At 43.5% G+C, this 20,509-nt stretch overlaps 1 protein-coding gene across 1 annotated transcript in view; it reads left to right on the top strand.

The window, feature by feature from the left end:
- SNTB1 (syntrophin beta 1) overlaps positions 1-20,509 on the top strand; it is a 232,644-nt gene that overhangs the window by 91,719 nt on the left and 120,416 nt on the right. Inside the window, exon 2 of the mRNA XM_089677546.1 lies at positions 11,740-11,956. Within this exon, the coding sequence (XP_089533672.1) occupies positions 11,740-11,956 (217 nt within the window). The remainder of the gene's footprint in view (positions 1-11,739; positions 11,957-20,509) is intronic.

Raw genomic sequence — 20,509 nt, 5'->3', positions numbered from 1 at the left:
ATGGTATAAATACTGCAATTTACGCCATTTTTTTTGCTATACAGCGCTGCGCTAGTTTAATGGACAATTGCGTGGTCATGCAATATGGTACATAAATGAAATTTACATCCTTTTTTCCCCACAAATTGAGCTTTCTTTCGGTGGTATTTGATCGTCTGTGCAGTTTTTATTTTTTGCGCTATAAAAAAAAAAGGCTGACAATTTTGAGGAAAAAAAAACAATATTTTGGACTTTTTGCTATAAAACATGTCCAGTAAAAAAAAATGCAAAAATCTAATTTAGTCATAAATTTCTGCCAAAATGCATTCTGCGACATGTCTTTGCTAAAAAAAAACCCAATACGTGTAAATTAATTGGTTTACGTGAAAGTTATAGCGTTTACAAATGGAGGGAAAGATACTGGGATTTTTAGTTTTTTTTTATACTAATAATGGCGGCGATCAGCGAATTATGGCGGCGATCAGGGACTTATGGCAGCGACCAGCGACTTATGGCGGGTCTGCGGCGGACATTTTGACATTGAGGGGTACTGACTTGGGGTCACTGACATCCCCAAAAACACTAATACAGTGATCAGTGCAAAAAAAAAAAAACTGACACTGTACTAATGGCAATGGGGAGGAAGGGGTTAACTTTATTTTGCAGAGAAGGGTTATAGGAGTGGGGGGAGTGTTTTACTAGGGGCGGGGGTGTGTACTGGGCGGGACAAGGCTGATCGAGAAAGAGAAACTGTTCTTTCTCGATCAGCTCATTCTCAAGCTGAGAAGGAAGTGACAGACAGCACAGCTTCTGCAGCTGTGCTCTCTGTCACTGTTTGCCGCCGATCGCCGGGACATAGCCGCTAAGGAGCGGCTGTGACCCGGGGACTGACATCTGCGGCGATGATCCGCGGGACAAATAGGGTGGCGGCGCGCCTCGCGCGCTCCCCCTATTTGTTTACAAAACACACGTCTTAAAACGTGGTTTTGCCTGCGAGTGCCGCCCTGCCGCCGTATATGTACAGTGGCTGGGCGGCATGCGGTTAAAAGTTAAAAAAAACATTGAGAATTTTTCTTTTAATTAATTTTTTAACTACTTGCAAACCGCTTACCCGGGCGAGCAGCAGCTTTTGGTAAATCAACGTAATCTTGCATCACCTCCTATTTTGGGGTGTGAATACACCTGCGCCCCCCACTGCTCCCCCCCTCCTATTGGTCCAGGGAGATAAGAGAGAACACGGCACCGAGTAAAAGCACTACTACATTTTACACGCACACGTTAGATTAGAACATTTAACCCTTTGATCGCCCGTATTAACCTTTTGATTGCCCTGTCACCCAGCCAGTGCTATTAGTACATTGTCAGTATATAGAATCTTTCACTGATCACTGTATTCCTGCCAGTAGCGACATCAGATAGCGTCAGGGTCAGTTAGCGCCCCACCCAGCCAGGGTCAGCTAGTGTTAGATTGCCCGCACACTATCACACTCACCCTATCGGTCGCTGATCACCGCCATTACTAGTATTGTGTTTGTACGGATCGAGATATTGATCACGTACAGAACTATACTAGTGCCTCCTTTGTATAGTGTCCACATAAATGCAGAGTTAGCAGGATCAGCCCCGTTCGCTGCCAGCACTAGCATTTAGCCCATCCGCTATTTTTCACGGAAAATTTGTACCAATTGATTGTGGGCCTATTTCACAGATGCTCATAATTATGAGTCTTGACATGTGCATCTATTTACTTAATGCAACATTGTCTTTTCTATTTTACCAAAAAATGAGCATTATTATTACTAATATTATTATACAGGATTTAAATAGCGCCAACAGTTTGCTCAGCGCTTTACAATATAAAGGGGGACAATACAGCAACACTACAGTTCAATACAAGAGGGACAGGAGGGCCCTGATCCTAGGAGCTTACAATCTAATAGGGAGAGGCTGCTGGAACTAAAGGTAATAACTGTGGGGGATGAACTGATGGGAGAAATAGAAGAATTTGTGAGCTGAAGGCAGGATGGGCTTTCCTGGAGAGAGAGGTTTTCAGGGATCGCCTAAAAAGTGGACTGAATAGGTGATAGACACATTGGGGTAAAGAGTTCCAGAGGATGGGAGAGGCTCTGTAGAAGTCCTGGAGATGAGCATGAGAGGAGGAGACAAGGGAGCTAGAGCAGGAGGTCTTGGGAGGAGTGAAGAGGACGGTTTGGCTATTATTTGGAGACAAGATTGGTGATGTAATTGACAATAACATATAAAATATATCATTTACAACTAAATTTTTTGAATTTTATTTGTGCAATTATATTGTGTTTGTTAGCAGTAAGATTCATTTTAGTGTATTTATTCTTAAAATTTTCATTTGGTAAATGGCTATACAAATATTGTTATAAATAATTTCAGCAGCCACCATTGTGATCTCCCGGGCCTCAGCTTTCAGAAATGATATAATGTTTGGGGGTTCAAAGTCATTTTCTAGCAAGTAATGCCATGTGTGTAACAAAATAAAAAAAATGCCCCAGAAAGCAAGTGGTTAAGTGACATTAAAGCTTCCTTTTTAATTTTTTAAAAAAATGAAAATAACAAACATATCATTCTTACCTGCTCTGTGCAGTACAGAACAGCCCCGATTGTCCTCTTCTCAGGTCCCCAGCCAGTGCGGGGAGACCGGGTATAGTGGGTGCAGGGTCCGGGGAGAGCGCATATAGTGAGTGCAGGGTCCGGGGAGAGCGGATATAGTGAATGCAGGGTCCGGGGAGACCGGATATAGTGAATGCAGGGTCCGGGGAGAGCGGATATAGTGAATGCAGGGTCCGGGGAGACCGGATATAGTGAATGCAGGGTCCGGGGAGAGCGGATATAGTGAATGCAGGGTCCGGGGAGAGCGGATATAGTGAATGCAGGGTCCGGGGAGAGCGGATATAGTGAATGCAGGGTCCTGGGAGAGCGGATATAGTGAATGCAGGGTCCGGGGAGACCGGATATAGTGAATGCAGGGTCCGGGGAGACCGGATATAGTGAGTACAGGGTCCTGGGAGACCAGATATAGTGAGTGCAGGGTCCGGGGAGGCCGGATATAGTGAATGCAGGGTCCGGGGAGACCAGATATAGTGAATGCAGGGTCCTGGGAGACCGGATATAGTGAGTACAGGGTCCGGGGAGACCGGATATAGTGAATGCAGAGTCCTGGGTTAGTAACACTAAGGTGTGCATAATACACGCTGCATTTGTCCCACCCAAAGGGCAAAATATTTGCAGCGGCATGGGGGGGAGCAGCACAGTGGCGTCTTTTCAACACATCGGCTGCCAGAAAGGTAAATATATTCCCTTTTCTTTTACAGGTTTGGTTTTGGATGGAATGTGGTGACAGAGTCTCTTTAAAGACAATATGAAATGCTTTGTTCATATAGAAGTATTGCCATTCCTATTACACAAATGGCATTCCTTTATATTTCTGATTTATGGTAAAGGTCATTTGTCATTCATAGCCGGCCTCTGGGCCGTAAATAACCCTTTTCTGTTACACCCAGGAGACATTGACATCATCCAAAGATTTCTTTCTGGACGGGTTTGCTGGGTCTATCACTCTCTCTGATTGGTTACTGATAACTAGAGATGAGCGAATTGTTGGGGCATTTTTTCACCAGGTCATATATTTAACAGGATGACTTTTTTTTAATGTTAATGATTTATATTTTACCCAATAAGTGAATAATAAAATCGTTTCACCTTCTCAAAGTACAAAAGAAGGGGACTCAGGGGATTGCAGGTTTTGCTGCTATTCACACCTGTTGCAATTAGCATTTTGTATTTTCTGTACACTTGTAATATTTGCATATTTTGGCATCCCGCTAATTAAATGTTATCCGCCGTGTTCGCATCCAGCGACTATGCCACCTCGCCAGATTTGCTGAAGTTGGATTTCATGTTTCAGTTTAGTCTCAGCATTGCGTTTATGCTGGTGAAAGGTATTTTAAGCACATATGTATAATAAAGAGAACCTGTCATATGCCCATTCAGGCTGTCTTGATAGGTTACCCCTGTCCCCTGTGCTCCCTTGGTCCTGTTTTAGCCTGCGAAGTAAAAGGAGGCCAGAGGAACACAGGGGACAGGAATAATTCCTATGTTAATGTGATTTCCTATGATTGCCAGTGCCATCTAGTGGCCATAATACAATACTTGACTAATTGAGGTATTTCAGTAAAATACTGCATTATGGCCACTAGATGGAGCTGATGATTATAGGAAATATTATTATTATAATACAGGATTTATATAGCGCCAACAGTTTATGCAGAGCTGTACAACGTAAGAGCAGACAGTACAATTACAATACAAATGAATTAGGCAGAATATGGTGCCAGTGCCATCTAGTGGCCATAATGCAATAGTTTACTAATTGAGGCATTTCAGTGAAATACTGCACTATGGCCACTAGAAGGAGCTGATGATTAGAGGACATATTCTTTTTATTATTATTATACAGGATTGTTATAAAGCCAACAGTTTATGCAGTGCTGTACAACATAAGAGCAGACAGTACAATTACAATACAAATTAACAGGTTCCCGGCCAGCCTATAGCCAGATGGCGGCCTGCAAAACCCCTCGTCCCTCCGGGTGGACGCCATATGGCCAATGCGCAGTTTGCATGCCCGCAGAGCCACGCGGCGCGATCTGACACCGGCCGTGTACCTAGGACACGGCTGATGACAGATCTGAGTACCGGCCCTGTTGCCGGTACCATGTGACCTGCTGTGACCAATCACAGCAGGTCGCATGACAGTTGTATACAATGGATGGCTTCATTTCATGCCATCCATTGTATACTAGTGTGTCTAGCTGTGAATGGTCACAGCGATCACATGCACAAGCTGGGCCAATTACAGCCCAGCTGTGTCATGTGATTAGCTGTGGCCAAATAATAACTAAGCACAAAAAAAAAAAAAAAGCCCTGAATGAATTGATGTCATTCAGGTAAATGCTTGCTTATAGCAAAGTCATTCTTTGCTATAAGCAAATTGTGTAAAAAAAAAAATACCGATCACTTCCCCAAAGTAGTACAATGTTACTATGGTAATAGTGAAATATGAAAAAAAAATCTTTAAAAAAAGTAATAAAAAATTAAAACTAATAAAAAAATAAAAAAAAAATTATATATATATATTTTTTCATACTGTCACCAGTCAGTGTCCCTGATCACCGCCATGCCAGTTATATGATGACGCTGTACTGCACTGGTGACAGTATGTAAAAAAAAAAAATAGTGAAAATAATTTTTTTCATTTTCCCAAAAATTATGACAAAAAAATTACAACTTCAGAAAATTTGCCATGCCTCTTATGAAATACGTCGGACTGTCTACTTTGCAAAAACGGGTCATTTGGGGGATATCTGTACTGTTCTGACATTCTTGGACCTCAAGAACTCAAGAAATTAGATTGGCCGTCAGTACTTCAGGATTGATCAATATTCAGATCTATACCATAGTTTGTGAACTCTATAACTTTCCTACAAACTAAATAATACATCCTAATTTGGGTTATTTTCACCAAAGACATGTAGCAGAATACATCTCGGCCTAAATTTATGAAGAACAATTATTTATTTGCAAACTTTTATAACAGAAACAAAGAAAAACGTGGGTTTTTTTTCAAAATTTTCAGTCTTTTTTGTTAATTTAGCAAAAGATAAAAACCCCAGCAGTGATCTCACCAATGAGAACACACAATAAAAGTAGAGTGGGGAAGGGTTAGAACTTCTGCTTTTAGCCCTGGTTCACACTGCTGCGACTTGCTGCGACCTGCCACAGATAACCATCCAAATTCCCATCACACATGTTCTTGGAAAAGGCTCTAGAATTACACAGGTCTGCAAAAAATTTTTTTTCAAGATCTGTTTTGGTTATTCCACGTAATCTTTATGTTTTTTGGTGTACTGAATCCGAAAATGACCTCCATTTTGTCATAGGACATCACGTTTCCTGACAATTTAGGTAACTATGTTAAATAAGGCAATACCTCAAAATAAATGGAAATAGACTTATAAAATTAAAGTTTTATTACAATTTTTTCATGAAAATCCTTTTTTGAACTGAAATGAGCTCACCTACACACACTAAACTGGATTCTTCTTCCCTGTGAGGCTCCTCTTGGTGCATTGACGCTTGTGAGTAGCATCTGGAATGTCTCTCTGAAGCATCCAACAGTAGTCTGCCATCATTGTAATGCTCCATTTTCCCTGGTATCTCCTTTCCATCTCTTTAATGTCTTGGTGGAATCCTTCACCTTGTTCCTCACTCAGAGCTCCCAAATTTTCAGGAAAGTAGTCAAGGTGGGACTGGAGGAAATGCACTTTCAAACTCATCAGGCAACCTAAAGCTTGAAATGCTTACAGCATTCATCCGATGATCTTTTTGTAGTGAGGATCTTTGTTATTGCCTACAAATTTCTGTACGACTTCTTTAAATGCAATCCACCCTTCTTTTTGAGGATCCGTCATGGTATTGACAAACTCTTGATCAACTATAAGCCTTCTAATGTCTGGTCCGACAAACACAACTTCCTTCAATTTTGCCTCCGACAGGCCTGGAAACTTGGTGACCAAGTATTTGAAGCATTCTCCATCTCTTGGAAGTGATTTTATGAATTGCTTCATCAATCCCAATTTTATGTGGAGAGGTGGTAGAAGAACTTTATGGGAAGGTACCAAAGTTTCTCGGAGGACATTTTTTCTCTGACTGTTAGCACTCTCGGCTGTCAACTCTTCTTGGTCCAGTGATTTTGTCGGTCTCGACTGTCCCATAGATACAGAAAACAAGGGTATTTGGTATCCCACCCACTGGATTCTTCAGGAAAGATGAACCCCTTCTACCATTAGAAGCACAGACTGAGGGCTGAGGATTACACATACAGCATGCTGCTGAGTATCCCAGTAGTCAGACATGTCACTCAGAGCAGCACTTGTATTCATCCCCTTTGTTGGGCAGAGATTGTTTACCTGCATATAACAACAAAGGGCCAGAGGAGAACTAGGGAAATGAGGAAATAGAATTTTTTTTCCCTAAAACTTGCTTAGCTTATGTATATTTTGCTGACCATCAGATTTACAGTGCTATATTTCTTTTTACATAACTCAGACAACCCCTTTAAGGTTTTTTTGGCATTTTATATCTTAAATGCACTTATGTGAATTAATTGATAGTAATTTGGACTTTAAATTTGGTTAAAAACCCCTAATATAAAAAAAATACCAAAAATTAAAAAAAGTGATAAATTTGAAGACAATTTTGCATTTTGTGGCAAATCATGACGTTTAGGAGTTTTTTTCATTATTTTATTTGTTTTCAGCACACCAAAATACATGGAAATTAGATGAAAGTAATCAAACAGCTTTTTAGTCGCAGGCCTGTGTAATGGATGCTGCAGCTCACAGATTACATGCTTGATGAAGGGGTCCTGCGTGGCTCCGAAACGTTGCACTCTATTGTTTAGACTCAACTTGAAGCTCCATGGTGTGCTGGCAAATATCTACACGTGACCTGCGACACAGAAAGTCGCATGACAAGTCCAAAGACTTTCATTTCAATAGGTGCTGTCTTAATTACTGAGGCTCAAGTTGAAGTGACAACAAAAATTAGTTCCCGTAGTACTTTTCTGTGTCTTCCTTGCGCAATGAGTGAAAATCGCAACAAAGTCAGTTCTTTTACTTATCTTTGCGACTTTGGCTGCGACTTCAGAGGCTTTTGTAAGTTCAATAATATGTGTCACACTCTGTATTGTTATGACTGGTCAAAGTCACAAAACATCAAAGTTGCATGAAAGTCACATTAAAGCCGCATCAAATCGCAATGCAAAATCACACGACTTAGGGATCGCAGCAGTGTGAACTGAGCCTTAGTATCTCTGATGTTATGTGGTCCTCGGGAGGGAAAATGAGAATATATCTCCCCACCTGGGACACAGCATTGAAAAACAAAAGCTTTCCTATTCTATTCAACGCTTAAAAAAAGACGACGTTCTCTTTTAATGAACTGCAGTTTTCCCCATCTTGCATTTTGTGATTTAGGGATGTGATTTCGTATTGACACCCTGGGAGAATGTCATGTATTTGTACCCAGGATAGGAATGAAATAAATCATTCTCCAAATATACTCTTGGTGTCATTTTTGTCTCTCACAGCCTTTCCTCTAATTCCTTGTTCCTTTTGATCATATTGCAAGAGTTCCTTATTATTCAATGAAAGTTTCATAGCACACACCAGATGAAAAGAGAGCTTTGAAGTGAGCTCCATGAAAAAAACAAGACCTAATGTATTAGGCCACCTACTTTCTGAATGAAGTCAGGCACAGCTTGCACAGCTCGGATTTTTAAGGCAGAGGCCACCCAAAAGTGACTCTACACATTGGGTGGTTGTCAGGGTCTTTAATCACCACTTGCCTTATCATGATTCTTGAGGATTCCAGAAGAGCGTTCATGACTCTCCCCCCTGCCGTCGAAAGCAGAAGAGTCTGTTTTCTGCTGCTTCATTCTGTGTCGTGTAAAGTATCTGAAAGATCTGCAAGAAGAGCCTTTTATGATGGGTGATGATCTCACCAGGGAAGTCCATGAGAAGTGTTGGAATCCATTGGTGAATGAATTTGTTAACATCCGTGATGTGACTCACAATACATGCTTAGCGGTCCTCACTCAGGCTAACAAGGTCCAATTAATTGGATGCTGTTGACTAGTGAGGGTGCACGCTGGGGAAAGGTTTGTCCAGACCCAAAGCATGCTATAGAAATAGGAAGAGATAACTCGACACCCACATACCTTGGCCCAGGTGGTTAGCAGGTAAAAGGAGCCTCAACTCAATTGTAAGCTCGAAAGAGCAGGGCCCTCAATCCCCTCATGTTTTGCATTGTATTGGTATTGTTCTGTCACATGTTCTGTCCCCCTTTGTAATGTACAGCGCTGAGCGAACTATTGGCGCTTTATAAATACTGTATAATAATAATAATCCAAGCGTTGGCCCCAACATGTTTCGCCCTGTCCTGACCCAAAGCTTAAAGTATAACTAAAGTCAAAACTTTTTTTTTTTTGTTTTGGATAAAATGGAGAAGGATTAGAAGATCTGTCAGTTTTTATTGCTGTCTGGTCCCATGTTAGGGAGATTCTCTCTATTTGTCCTGTTTACCATTATCACCAAAAGTGAAAGTAAAAGAAACCCCAAGTTTTGGGTTGTCCCAAAAAAAGTAATAGAGAAGAAATCTACCACAAGGAACACTAGTTCTCGTGACCTGGGGGTCTCCAAGGAATTCCCTTAATCTTAAAGTCAAACAGCAGCATACCAGCGACCCTGCAACAAACTCAATTGTCTAACAGTTTGGTTATAAACAGGGGTTTTGTTTGCACACATTTGCAAATACATGTGTAAGCTCCAGAGCCTCTTCATGGCACCCCAGTGTTATCAGCAGTCTTAACTCAAATTAATTTTGAGAGCCTCCATAGTAGAAGCACATGTATAATAATGGATAGATTGAGGGCAGGTATGCCAATTGATAGATCATCTACTGCACAATGATGCTCATTCCAAACTGCCTTTAGAAGACATTTGATAGCTGAAAAAAGAGGCCATAGCTTAGCACCCAGATGGGCTGGGCACAGGGTCGGACTGACCATTTGGAAACTAGGGCACTGCCCGAGGGCCTGGGGTCAGTAGGGGGCCCCATGAGATGCCCCTGGTACCTTTTTCATAGGCTTTTTTGAGTTTGAGCAAGGACACAGGGGCACCATGATCCCCTATTGCCCGGGGGCCCCATGAGTTGTCAGTCCGCCCCTGGCTGGGCAATTCTTTACTTGCTCATGTATAGTCCGGCCTTAAGATCCAAAGATCAATCTGAAGACTTACACAGGTACTTGCAGTTATCAAGGTCTTGTTGGCTTAGAATTTTTTAAAACTTTGGTTTATTTGAAAGCTGGTCATAGGCATCAGAGAGTGGACAAGTATGCATTCTTGATCCAGCAATGCCTAAAATGGGACCGCTTTGGTATGACACAAATCTTCCTGATTCGCAATGGAGGAGAAAATAGGGGAAAAAAACAGTCTTAACTTATCTAAGGTGACAAAATAGCAGTAGGACAAGTTCTTCTAACCTTTCTGATCTCTTTGTCCCCCTAGAGCAGTCCTCCCTGAGCTTCCCGTACACATTGGATTACCACCCAGTTCAGGCAAAAAACATGGATGAGGAGGCTATCACTGAAAATCTATGGGCATAAAGCCTAACTCTTGGCAATTATTCCTTTTTTTATTTTTATATAGATTGGTAAGGTGTAAAGCTGAATTTTTGGCCAGTTCCTAATGCCCTTTTGGCCTTCTCCCATCTGACATTTTTTAATTTGAAACTCAAGAGACCCAAGCAGAACGATGTTGCCTGAGCAGCAGGTGCATCCATTCGGCTGGCAGGGAGATTCCTCCCATCAGTGGATCTAAACAAGAAAAATGTTACAGTGTATGGTCAGCTTTGCCTCTCCTAACCCTCCTCACTGGAGGGATTTCCCATCACTTCCTGTCCTGACAGGAAGCGAGGGAAAATCTTTTTTTTTTTTACTAGGAATACAGATAGCGGTAAAAACCTGTCAAAGGCTTCACCTTTTCCCCATTTTATGCAGAACAATGCTGCACTACGGACATATCCAACCAATACATTTATCTTCTCACCTTCCAAAAAGGTGGAAAATACAAACCAGAAACTCTCTATAGTTACTCTTGCCTTGCAGCCTTGGATCATGGGTCAAGTTACCTTCATGGACACTGTGCATGGAGTTTGTATGTTATCCCTGTCGTTTTCTGTGAAATATATATTGGCAGATTAATTGGCTTTTGTGTATATGTGGTTGGGACATTAGAATGTAAGCTTCTGTGTTACAGGGAGGGATATGGAGCATGCTCTCTAAGGTCCATGCCACAGGAGTGATACACTCACGAGTGTCCGCATCAGTAAAATATGCAACGAAAACTTCCACCTGTTTTGTCTGTGTTACTCCCACTCAGTGGCGGACTGACAACTCATGGGGCCCCCGGGCAATAGGGGATCATGGGGCCCCTGTGTCCTTGCCCAAACTCAAACAAGCCTATGCAAAAGGTACCAGGGGCATCTCACGGGGCCCCCTACTGACCCCGGGCCCTCGCAAGTGCCCAAGTTTCCAAATGGTCAGTCCGCCCCTGCTCCCACTCCATTTGGATGAATTCAGAAGTATGGAGTGAATGAGAGCACCACAGATGTAGTGCAAGTCCAGTAAATCTGTATTTTGCACGACAAGACGTAACAAGAAAAATCCAACACCTTTCAGGGGATTGATGATCCCCCTTCATCAGGGTTGGAAGGGGCTAATGGTCAGGCAGCCTTCCTGACTGGTGACCTAAATCCTATCATTTATTTTATCATTAGTTTTTCAGTATTCTCCCTATTTACTATTGGCGTCTAAGCCCTGATGAAAGGGTATTAAATCCCTGAAACATGTTGGATTTTTGTTGTGACTTCACACATCTAACTAGGGAGCCACCTGCAAGCCACGTGTTTCCCTGCTCTGCTGAGTCCTGCTTAGTGATCCTACCACTGCCATTTTTTTTGCTACCAGCAAGATCGCTGGTGTGACATGGGCCTAAATCCCCCTTAAAATGTCAGTGCTAGATCATTAGTAGAGAGTAACAACCTGGAAGTGAGTAATGTTTGTTGGTGAATACAGATGGTGATGTTCTGTTCAATATTTTTTTGCAGTAAAATACATGCGGGAGGCCACGCCTTATGTGAAGAAAGGATCTCCTGTATCAGAAATTGGCTGGGAAACACCTCCGCCGGAATCGCCACGATTGGGAAATTCATCCACCTGTCCACCGTCACCCGTATCATCGCCTGTACATGGAGACAGAAAGACCATCCCACTCAAAATGTGCTTTGTTACAAGAAGCCTGACAGTCCCTGACCCAGAGAACAGGTACGGTCTTTTAATTGCAGTAAAATAAATAAATGAAGGTGCTTAGGTGCCCTAAAATGAACTTTGGTATAATTTTTTACTGAAGGTTTGCGCCTGATAAACCGCTGTGCATATATGTTGTGACATAAAAAATTGTACCTAGCATAATGTTATTCTCCAGGGTGTTTGCTTTCAGAAAATGTATAATGTTTGGGAGGTTTAACTAATCTTCAGACCTAAAATGATTTTTTTAAAATATATGAGCAAAAACAGGCAAAAACGGCCCTGTTAAGGGTTAAAGCTCCACTCCGAGCAAAAGTGTGTTAGACACGTGTATAAATATTGATAATATACTGTATGGTCCAATTCACAACACTCTCCTTGTCTTCTTATACAGTATGTCAGCGCTCACAAGCTCTTTACCTTTGATTTCCGGCCTGGAGGACCAGACACTAGTGTCCTCCATCTCATCAGAGTTTTTGTGCCCAGAGTTCAGCTTTAATTAACATGAAGAATATGTGAAATAGGCAGAGCAGTAGTGGAGATCAGGAGATGTCGGAGATTGTACATAGTACATCACTTCAGACAGAGGACACTGGAAGGTGATAATTAGCATTTCCAGGACAGGCTGGTTGCTTTAACAGACAACAAGAAAGTGGGTCAGGTAATGTTTATCAGTATGCTAATCTCAGAATTATGCTCATTACTTACTGGGGAAATATAAACAAGGAGCTGCTGTTTTCATCAGAGCTTTAAAATCTTAAGAGCAAAACTTTTTTTTTTTTAATCAGTTTAGGATGGAGTGTGGAAGGATTAGAACCCCCATTAGCCTCCACAATGCTAAACTGCAGAATCACATTGTACATACATACAGTGAAGGAAATAAGTATTTGATCCACTGCTGATTTTGAATGTTTGCCCCTCACAATGCAATGATCAGTCTAAAAATCGAATGGTAGGTTTATTGCAACACTGAGAGACAGAATAGCAGCAAAAAATTCAAAAGAAATGCATGTCTAACAAATGATGCACTGATTTGCATGTTCATGAGGGAAATAAGTATTTGATCCCCTTCACAAAACATGGCTTAGTACTTGGTGGCAAATCCCTTGTTGGCAATCACAGAGGTCAGACGTTTCCTGTAGTTGGCCACCAGGTTTGCACACATCTCAGGAGGGATTTTGGCCCAGTCCTCTTGGCAGATCCTCTCCAAGTCATTAAGGTTTGGTGGCTGACGTTTCCCAACTTGAACTTTCAGCTCCTTTCAATCGGATTAAGGTCTGGAGACTGACTAGGCCACTCCAGGACCGTAATGTGCTTCTTCTTGAGCCACTCCTTTGTTGCGTTGGCCGTGTGTTTTGGGTCATTGTCATGCTGGAACACCCATCCACGACCCATTTTCAATGCCCTGGCTGAGGGAAGAAGGTTCTCACCCAAGATTTGACGGCACTTTCAACCAGTCCTCCTCTGCATCATTCAGATTTTCAGTGGCAAACTTCAGACAGGCCTGGATATGTGCTTTCTTGAGCAGAGGGACCTTGCGGGTACTGCAGGATTTCAGTCCTTGTCGGCGTAGTGTGTTACCAATTGTTTTCTTGGTGACTGTGGTCCCAGCTGCCTGGAGATCATTGACAAGATGCTCATGTGTAGTTCTGTGATGATTCCTCACTGTTCTCATGATCATTGACACTCCACGAGGTGAGATCTTGCATGGTGCACCAGACCTAGGGAGGCTGACAGCTGCTTTGTGTTTCTTCTATTTGTGAATGATTGCACCAACTGTTGTCACCTTCTCACCAAGCTGCTTGGCGATAGTTTTGTAGCCCAGTCCAGCCTTGTGTAGGTCTACAATCTTGTCCCTGACATCCTTGGACAGCTCTTTGGTCTTTGCCATGGTGGAGAGTTTGGAATCTGATTGTTTGATTGCTGCTGTGGACAGGTGTCTTTTATACAGGTAACAAAATGAGATTAACAGCACTCCCTTTAAGAGACTAATTCTAATCTCAGCTTGTTTCCTGTATGAAAGACACCTGGTAGCCAGAAATCCTGCTGAATGATAGGGGATCAAATACTTATTTCCCTCATGAACATGCAAATCAGTGCATAATTTGTTACAGAATAGCAACACAAAATTCAAAAGAAATGCATGTCTCTCAGTGTTACAATACACCTACCATTCGATTTTTAGACTGATCATTTCTTTGTGAGTGGGCAAACATTCAAAATCAGCAGGGGATCAAATACTTATTTCTTTCACTGTATTACTAATATTACTATACAGCTACTGTATATTTGAGATAAACTCTCAAGCCCTGACAAAGGAGTATCTGAACCCCTGAAACACGCTGGCATTCTATTGACCATTGACAAAAATATGACTTTGGACTCTTGACTTTTCGGGCTGCTTCACACCAATTACGGGGCTGAAATGCATGTTCCTGTGCTGCCCTGCCATCTGCAGACACACCCGGGTGCCAATAATTCTTAACTCCTTGGTGCTGACAGTACGCAAATATGCAGCCTCTCGACGGCTGGGCCTAGAGGCCGCATATTTGCCTACCCAATGTAAACAAATGTGGCGAGAGCACACTCCTGGCACATTTACTGGCACATCATGGAAAGGTCTCCAATCCCTACTTGCGATCGGGAGATTTCTGATCATGTGACCTCTGTAACAGCCAATCACGGCGGACACATGACCCTAAACCCGCCCCGCCTCTCGATGTCACAAACCCCTTAAATGGCCGGGAGGACACATGGAGCAACGGGTGCCCTCATAGCAGACTGCTTGCTGTGGGGACACCCGACAGGCGGGAGGGACCAGAAGCACCGGCGGGGGACCTGAAAAGAGGAGGATCCAGGCTGCTCTGTGCAAAACCACTGCATACAGCAGGTAAGTATGATGTGTGTGTTTTGTTTGTTTGTTTTTTTTATTAAATGTAAGCCTTTAATATCACTTTAATCCCTTAAACCCCACACCAGTGTTTCGCAACCATACATTCAGTTGAATGGGTTGCATTTGGTGGGCGATACTGCCCACTGAATGCAACAGTGGGCATAATTTTTACTACACCACAGTGCTTTGGCATATGTACACCCCCTCTGCTACTTTTTTGCTTGGGTTTTCAGAGATTCTCCCTCCTTCAGCCAGTGAGCCAATGAGGAGAGGGGGCCGGGCTGAGCAATGGCTCTTTGTGTGAATGGTCACACAGAGCAGTGGCTTGGGAGCGAGCCTACTTAGGTGCCCCCATAGCAATCTGCTTGCTGTAGGGGCATGAGGGAGGGGCTAGGAGAGCTGGTGGGGGACCTGAGAAGAAGAGGATCGGGGCTGCTCTGTGCAAAACCATTACACAGAGCAGGTAAGTCTAACTTTTTTTTTTTTTATTATAATTGCCTTGCCTTTATTATCACTTTTAAGTGTGACGTTCTGACTGCTTCTTTTATAGTCAGACTTTTCCCTGAGACTCCTGTGCCTTTGGGGGTTTACTGATAGACATGAGCAGTGTCACTGAAGATAATCAGTGTCAGTAATGAGACGGTCTTTACAAAACTTGAAATTTTCCCCTTTTCGCCAGTGTCACACATACAGTATATGCCGCATCTCCAAAGCGGGCCTTTTTGTCCTGCTTCATATATGCTCACCTGTGTTTTGTGCTTGAAGCACACTCCATAGCTTTAAAGGCCTACTCCACCTTTGTGACTGTGTTTTATGGGACACCCATATTAATGGAGCCCCCACTCCTTACCTGAATCATGGAGTTCTTCTCCTCCACAGCATGCTGTATTTTTTTTAATTCAGCATGGCTCTGCACATGACCAAACGTGATCTGTGATTAGAAGACTTCAAGTCCCATCTACCACTGTGCCAAAGGGACTCCTAGATCTCAGTGGAACACGAGTGCAGTGATGTCACATCAAAAGAAGTCCATTTATTGCTTCCTTCATCCCATAACCAAAGGTCCATACCTCTGTATGGACCTGGGACTGAGGGAATAGTCTGCAGGAGCCTGTGCATTGCACCCCCAATGCACTGATCGTGTTTATGATGTTGTGATGCAGACTACATTGTAAAAAGTTGATAAATACATACTTTTTCATTTTTCAACATGGGTATATTTTTTTTTAAAAAGTTGAATTCTGCCTTTTAATCTAAATACCAGGTGTAGCTATTTTTGCATAGTTCATGCTATGTTCATAGTTTGCATAGTCCAGCTTGGACCAGTGTAAGTACACATGGGTCATACCTAGCCGATTCCCGTGGAATCTGGAAATCTACTTTAGTAGGCACTGCTACTACAGTGATCTCCATTAGTTTATGGGTCTTGTGCCAAGCTGTGTCCTGCTTAGTGAACACAGCTTGCTTGGCATGGGCACCAATCAGAGGGCACTTCGCATTTTCTGAATGAGTGCATAGACTTCTCCGATAGGGTGAGGTGGAGCTTATGACATCACTTTATTTATCCTAATGTATGAGAATGATGTACTTTGAAGTAGGTGAGTCAGGTATTATCAATCTTGATTCCTTTCCTCCTGCTTAGGTGTTTTAAAGCCTCCATAGTTTTAGATTTTGACAAAACATACACTATATTGCCAAAGGTTTTGGGACACCCCTTCCAATCATTGGATTCAGGTGTTCCAATCATTGGATTCAGGTGTTCCAATCATCTCCATGGTCACAGGTGTATAAAAGCAAGCCCCTAGGCATGCAGACTGCTTCTACAAACATTTGTGAAAGAATGGGTCGCTCTCAGGAGCTCAGTGAATTCAAGCGTTGTACTGTGATAGGTTGTCACCTGTGCAATAAGTCCATCTGTGACATTTCCTTGTTACTAAATATTCCACGGTCAGCTGTTAGTGGGATTATAACAAAGTGGATGCAACTGGGAACAAAATCAACTCAGCCACCAAGTGGTAGGCCATGTCACATGACAGAGCGGGGTCAGCGCACAGTGCGCAGAAGTCGCCAACTGTCTGCAGAGTCAATAGCTAAAGACCTCCAAACTTGGTGTGGCCTTCAGATTAGCACAACAGCAGTGCCTAGAGAGCTTCATGGAATGGGTTTTCATGGCCAAGCAGCTGCATCCAAGCCTTACATCACCAAGTGCAATACAAAGCGTCAACTCTAGAGCAGTGGAGACGTGTTCTCTGCAGTGACCAATCATGCTTCTCTGTCTGGCAATCTGATTGACGTGTCTGGGTTTGGCGGTTGCCAAGAAAACGGTACTTGCCTGACTGCATTGTGCCAAGTGTAAAGTTTGGTGGAGGGGAGATTATGGTGTGGGGTTGTTTTTCAGGGGTTGGGCTTGGCCCCCCACTTCCAGTGAAGGGAACACTTAAGGTGTCAGCATACCAAGACATTTTGGCCAAGTTCATGCTCCCAACTTTGTGGGAACAGTTTGGGGATGGCCCTTTCCTGTTCCAACATGACTGCACACCAGTGCACAAAGCAAGGTCCATAAAGACATGAATGAGTGAGTTTGGGGTGGAGGAACGTGACTGGCCTGCACAGAGTCCTGACCTCAACCCGATAGAACACCTTTGGCATGAATTAGAACGGAGACTGTGATCCAGGCCTTCTCGTCCGACATCAGTGCCTGACCTCACAAATGTGCTTCTGGAAGAATGGTCAAACCTTCCCATAGACACCCTCCTAATCCTTGTGGACGGCCTTCCCAGAAGAGTTGAAGCTGTTATAGCTGCAAAGGGCGGGGCCAACTCAGTATTGAACCCTACGGACTAAAATGCCATTAAAGGTCATGTGCGTGTAAAGGAAGGCCGACTAATACTTTTGACAATATAGTGTGTATATAATCTGTTTTGGTGTGTGTTGGGTTAAAGCCGCTGCAAGTGCATTGCAGCATTCAGACACTGGAGCTATTTGTGGCCTTCTAGACTTCCTAAGTGCTGGGCAGGCTCACAATGCCGGTTCTGTTGACTGACAGAAAGGTCAGCGTTCTGCGCTCACAACATCTGGGACACAGCTGCCTCTCAGCCCGATGTCAAGTCCTCTTTTTTTCACAGTTGTGTGCAACAAGCGGCCTGATGGTAAATAGAGGAGGACGTCTATGTACAGAGCGGGTGCCGCGACCAGAACGGGGTCCTTGTACTTTTACAGGAATATGACCTAGGGGTAGAAAAGGAGGAACTCCAGGAATAGAAAAAAAAGCAATCTTTGGGGCTTATGCAAACAGCCTGAGCCTGTGCAATGTAATCCCAGCGTATTCCCCTGCCTGGTACTACGCACAGCCGCCCATGCACATGAATGGCTATGTGCGCCTGTATTCAGGTATACGCTGGTGCTGTTATAAACATGAGTACAGCACATGGGTGTAAGCTAAAAATGTAAACTTTTCTATTGTTTGCATATATAGTGAAGGAAATAAGTATTTGACCTCCTGCTGATTTTATTATTATTATACAGGATTTATATAGCGCCAACGGTTTGCTCAGCGCTCTACAATATAAAGGGAGACAATACAGTAACAATACAGTTCAATACAAGAGGGATAGGAGGGCCCTGCTCCTTGGAGCTTACAATCTAGGAGGGAGGGTTTTGAATGTTTGCCCGCTCACAAAGAAATGATCAGTCTAAAAATCGAATATTCGGTGTATTGTAACACTGAGAGACAGAATAGCAACAAAAATTTCAAAAGAAATGCATGTCTAACAAATTATTTTCTTCATTGTACCTGTACTCTTTGCTCGTGTTTTTACAAACCACGACATACACCTGAGTACAGCAGCACATGACCATTCATGTCATTGGTTGCTGTATGCGGCATTTGGGCTTTTCAGGTGGGGGAAATATGCCATAATTTAATTTTAATGCATGAGCTCAGATGCCTGTGTGCAAAAGACCTTCTACTCATGAGATTATTATTATTATTATTATTATACAGTATTTATAAAGCGCCAATAGTTCGCTCAGCGCTGTACATTACAAAGGGGGAAAGAACATGTGACAGAACAATACCAATACAATGCAAAACATGAGGGGATCGAGGGCCCTGCTCTTTTGAGCTTACAATCTAGGAGGGGGGGATGGTGGCACAGGAGGAGATAGCTGTGGGGGATGGAGTGGTAGGAAGAGTGGAGGAGGTTGGCAAGTTAGCAGGGGGTGGGGTAGGCTTCCCTGAAGAGATGGGTTTTCAGGGTTCGCCTAAAGGAGAGGAGAGTAGGTGATAGCCTGATGGGTTGGGGCAGGGAGTTCCAGAGGATGGGTGACACCCTGGAGAAGTCCTGGAGGCGGGCATAGGAGGAGGAGACCAGGGAACTAGAGAGAAGGAGGTCTTGTGAGGAGTGGAGTGTGCGAGCTGGGCGGTACTTGGATATTAGGTCAGTGATGTAGTTCGGGGCAGTGTGGTGGACAGCTTTGTACATCAGTGTTAGGATTTTGAATTTGATCCGTTGCGCAATCGGAAGCCAGTGGAGGGATTGGCAGAGGGGGGTGGCGGAAACGGAGCGGTTGGTAAGGTGAATGAGTCTGGCTGCCGTATTCAGGATGGACTGAAGCGGGGATAGCCTGTTGTGAGGCAGGCCAGTGAGGAGGGAGTTGCAGTAGTCGAGTCGTGATATGATGAGGGAGTGGATGAGCTGTTTAGTGGTTTCTGGGGTTAGGAACGTGCGGATTTTGGCGATGTTGCGGAGGTGGAGTCTGCACGAGTTTGTTAAAGATTGGACTTGGGGCTGGAAGGATAGGTTGGAGTCCAGAATGACACCAAGTACTCTGGCCTGCGGGGCGGGTTTGATGGTGGCGTTGTTGGACATGATGGATAAGTCAATGGGGGGGGGGGGGTGTCCGGGCTGGGGGGAAGACAAGAAACTCGGTTTTGGAGAGGTTCAGTTTAAGGAAGTGGAGCGACATCCAGTCTGATATGTCGCTCAGCAGGTGTGTGATTCGGGCAGAGACCGAGGGGGTGAGGTGGGGGGTTGAGAGATAGATTTGTGTGTCGTCGGCATAGAGGTGGTAGTTGAAGCCGTGAGAGTGTATGAGTTGGCCAAGGGAGGAGGTGTAGATGGAGAAGAGAAAGGGCCCAAGGACACAGCCTTGAGGGACCCCAACAGAGAGGGGGAGTGAGGGGGAGGTGGTAGCAATATAGGTAACGCTGAAAGAGCGTTGTGACAGGTAGGATGAGAGCCAGGAGAGAGCAGAGTCTCTAAGGCCGAGATCCTTTAATTGTATCTAAACCCAAGAACAAAAAAGTAATGTATTGCAGTAAACCAGTCCTTAGATGTGGTAGCTGCATTAGTTTTCTTTTTTTTTTCACCTGCGAATAGTACACTTTCTGTCCTAGGATGAGAACTCTCACATACTGTATATTACCTGTGGAGAAACAGGGTTGTCAACCTAGGCTGCTTGCTTCTGATTTAGACTACAGGACACCTCCCCCAGATTTTCATGTCCATAACATAAGGGGAGAAGTTCTGTAGTTGACAGAAATGAACTGACCAAGGCTGATAATATTGCTTGAGATAACACTGCAAAGTGTGCAGCACAGCACTGGATTTCTGGCGGGACCAACAGGTATATTTTTGCACTTATTGAATAGATAAAACAAAATGCTGTCAATGGAA

The sequence above is a fragment of the Staurois parvus genome, unplaced genomic scaffold (assembly GCF_062004578.1).
Source record: "Staurois parvus isolate SC_StPar_1 unplaced genomic scaffold, SC_StPar_1.0 ptg000187l, whole genome shotgun sequence".
Taxonomy (NCBI): Eukaryota; Metazoa; Chordata; class Amphibia; order Anura; family Ranidae; genus Staurois; species Staurois parvus.
This window is presented reverse-complemented; position numbering and strand designations above follow the sequence as displayed.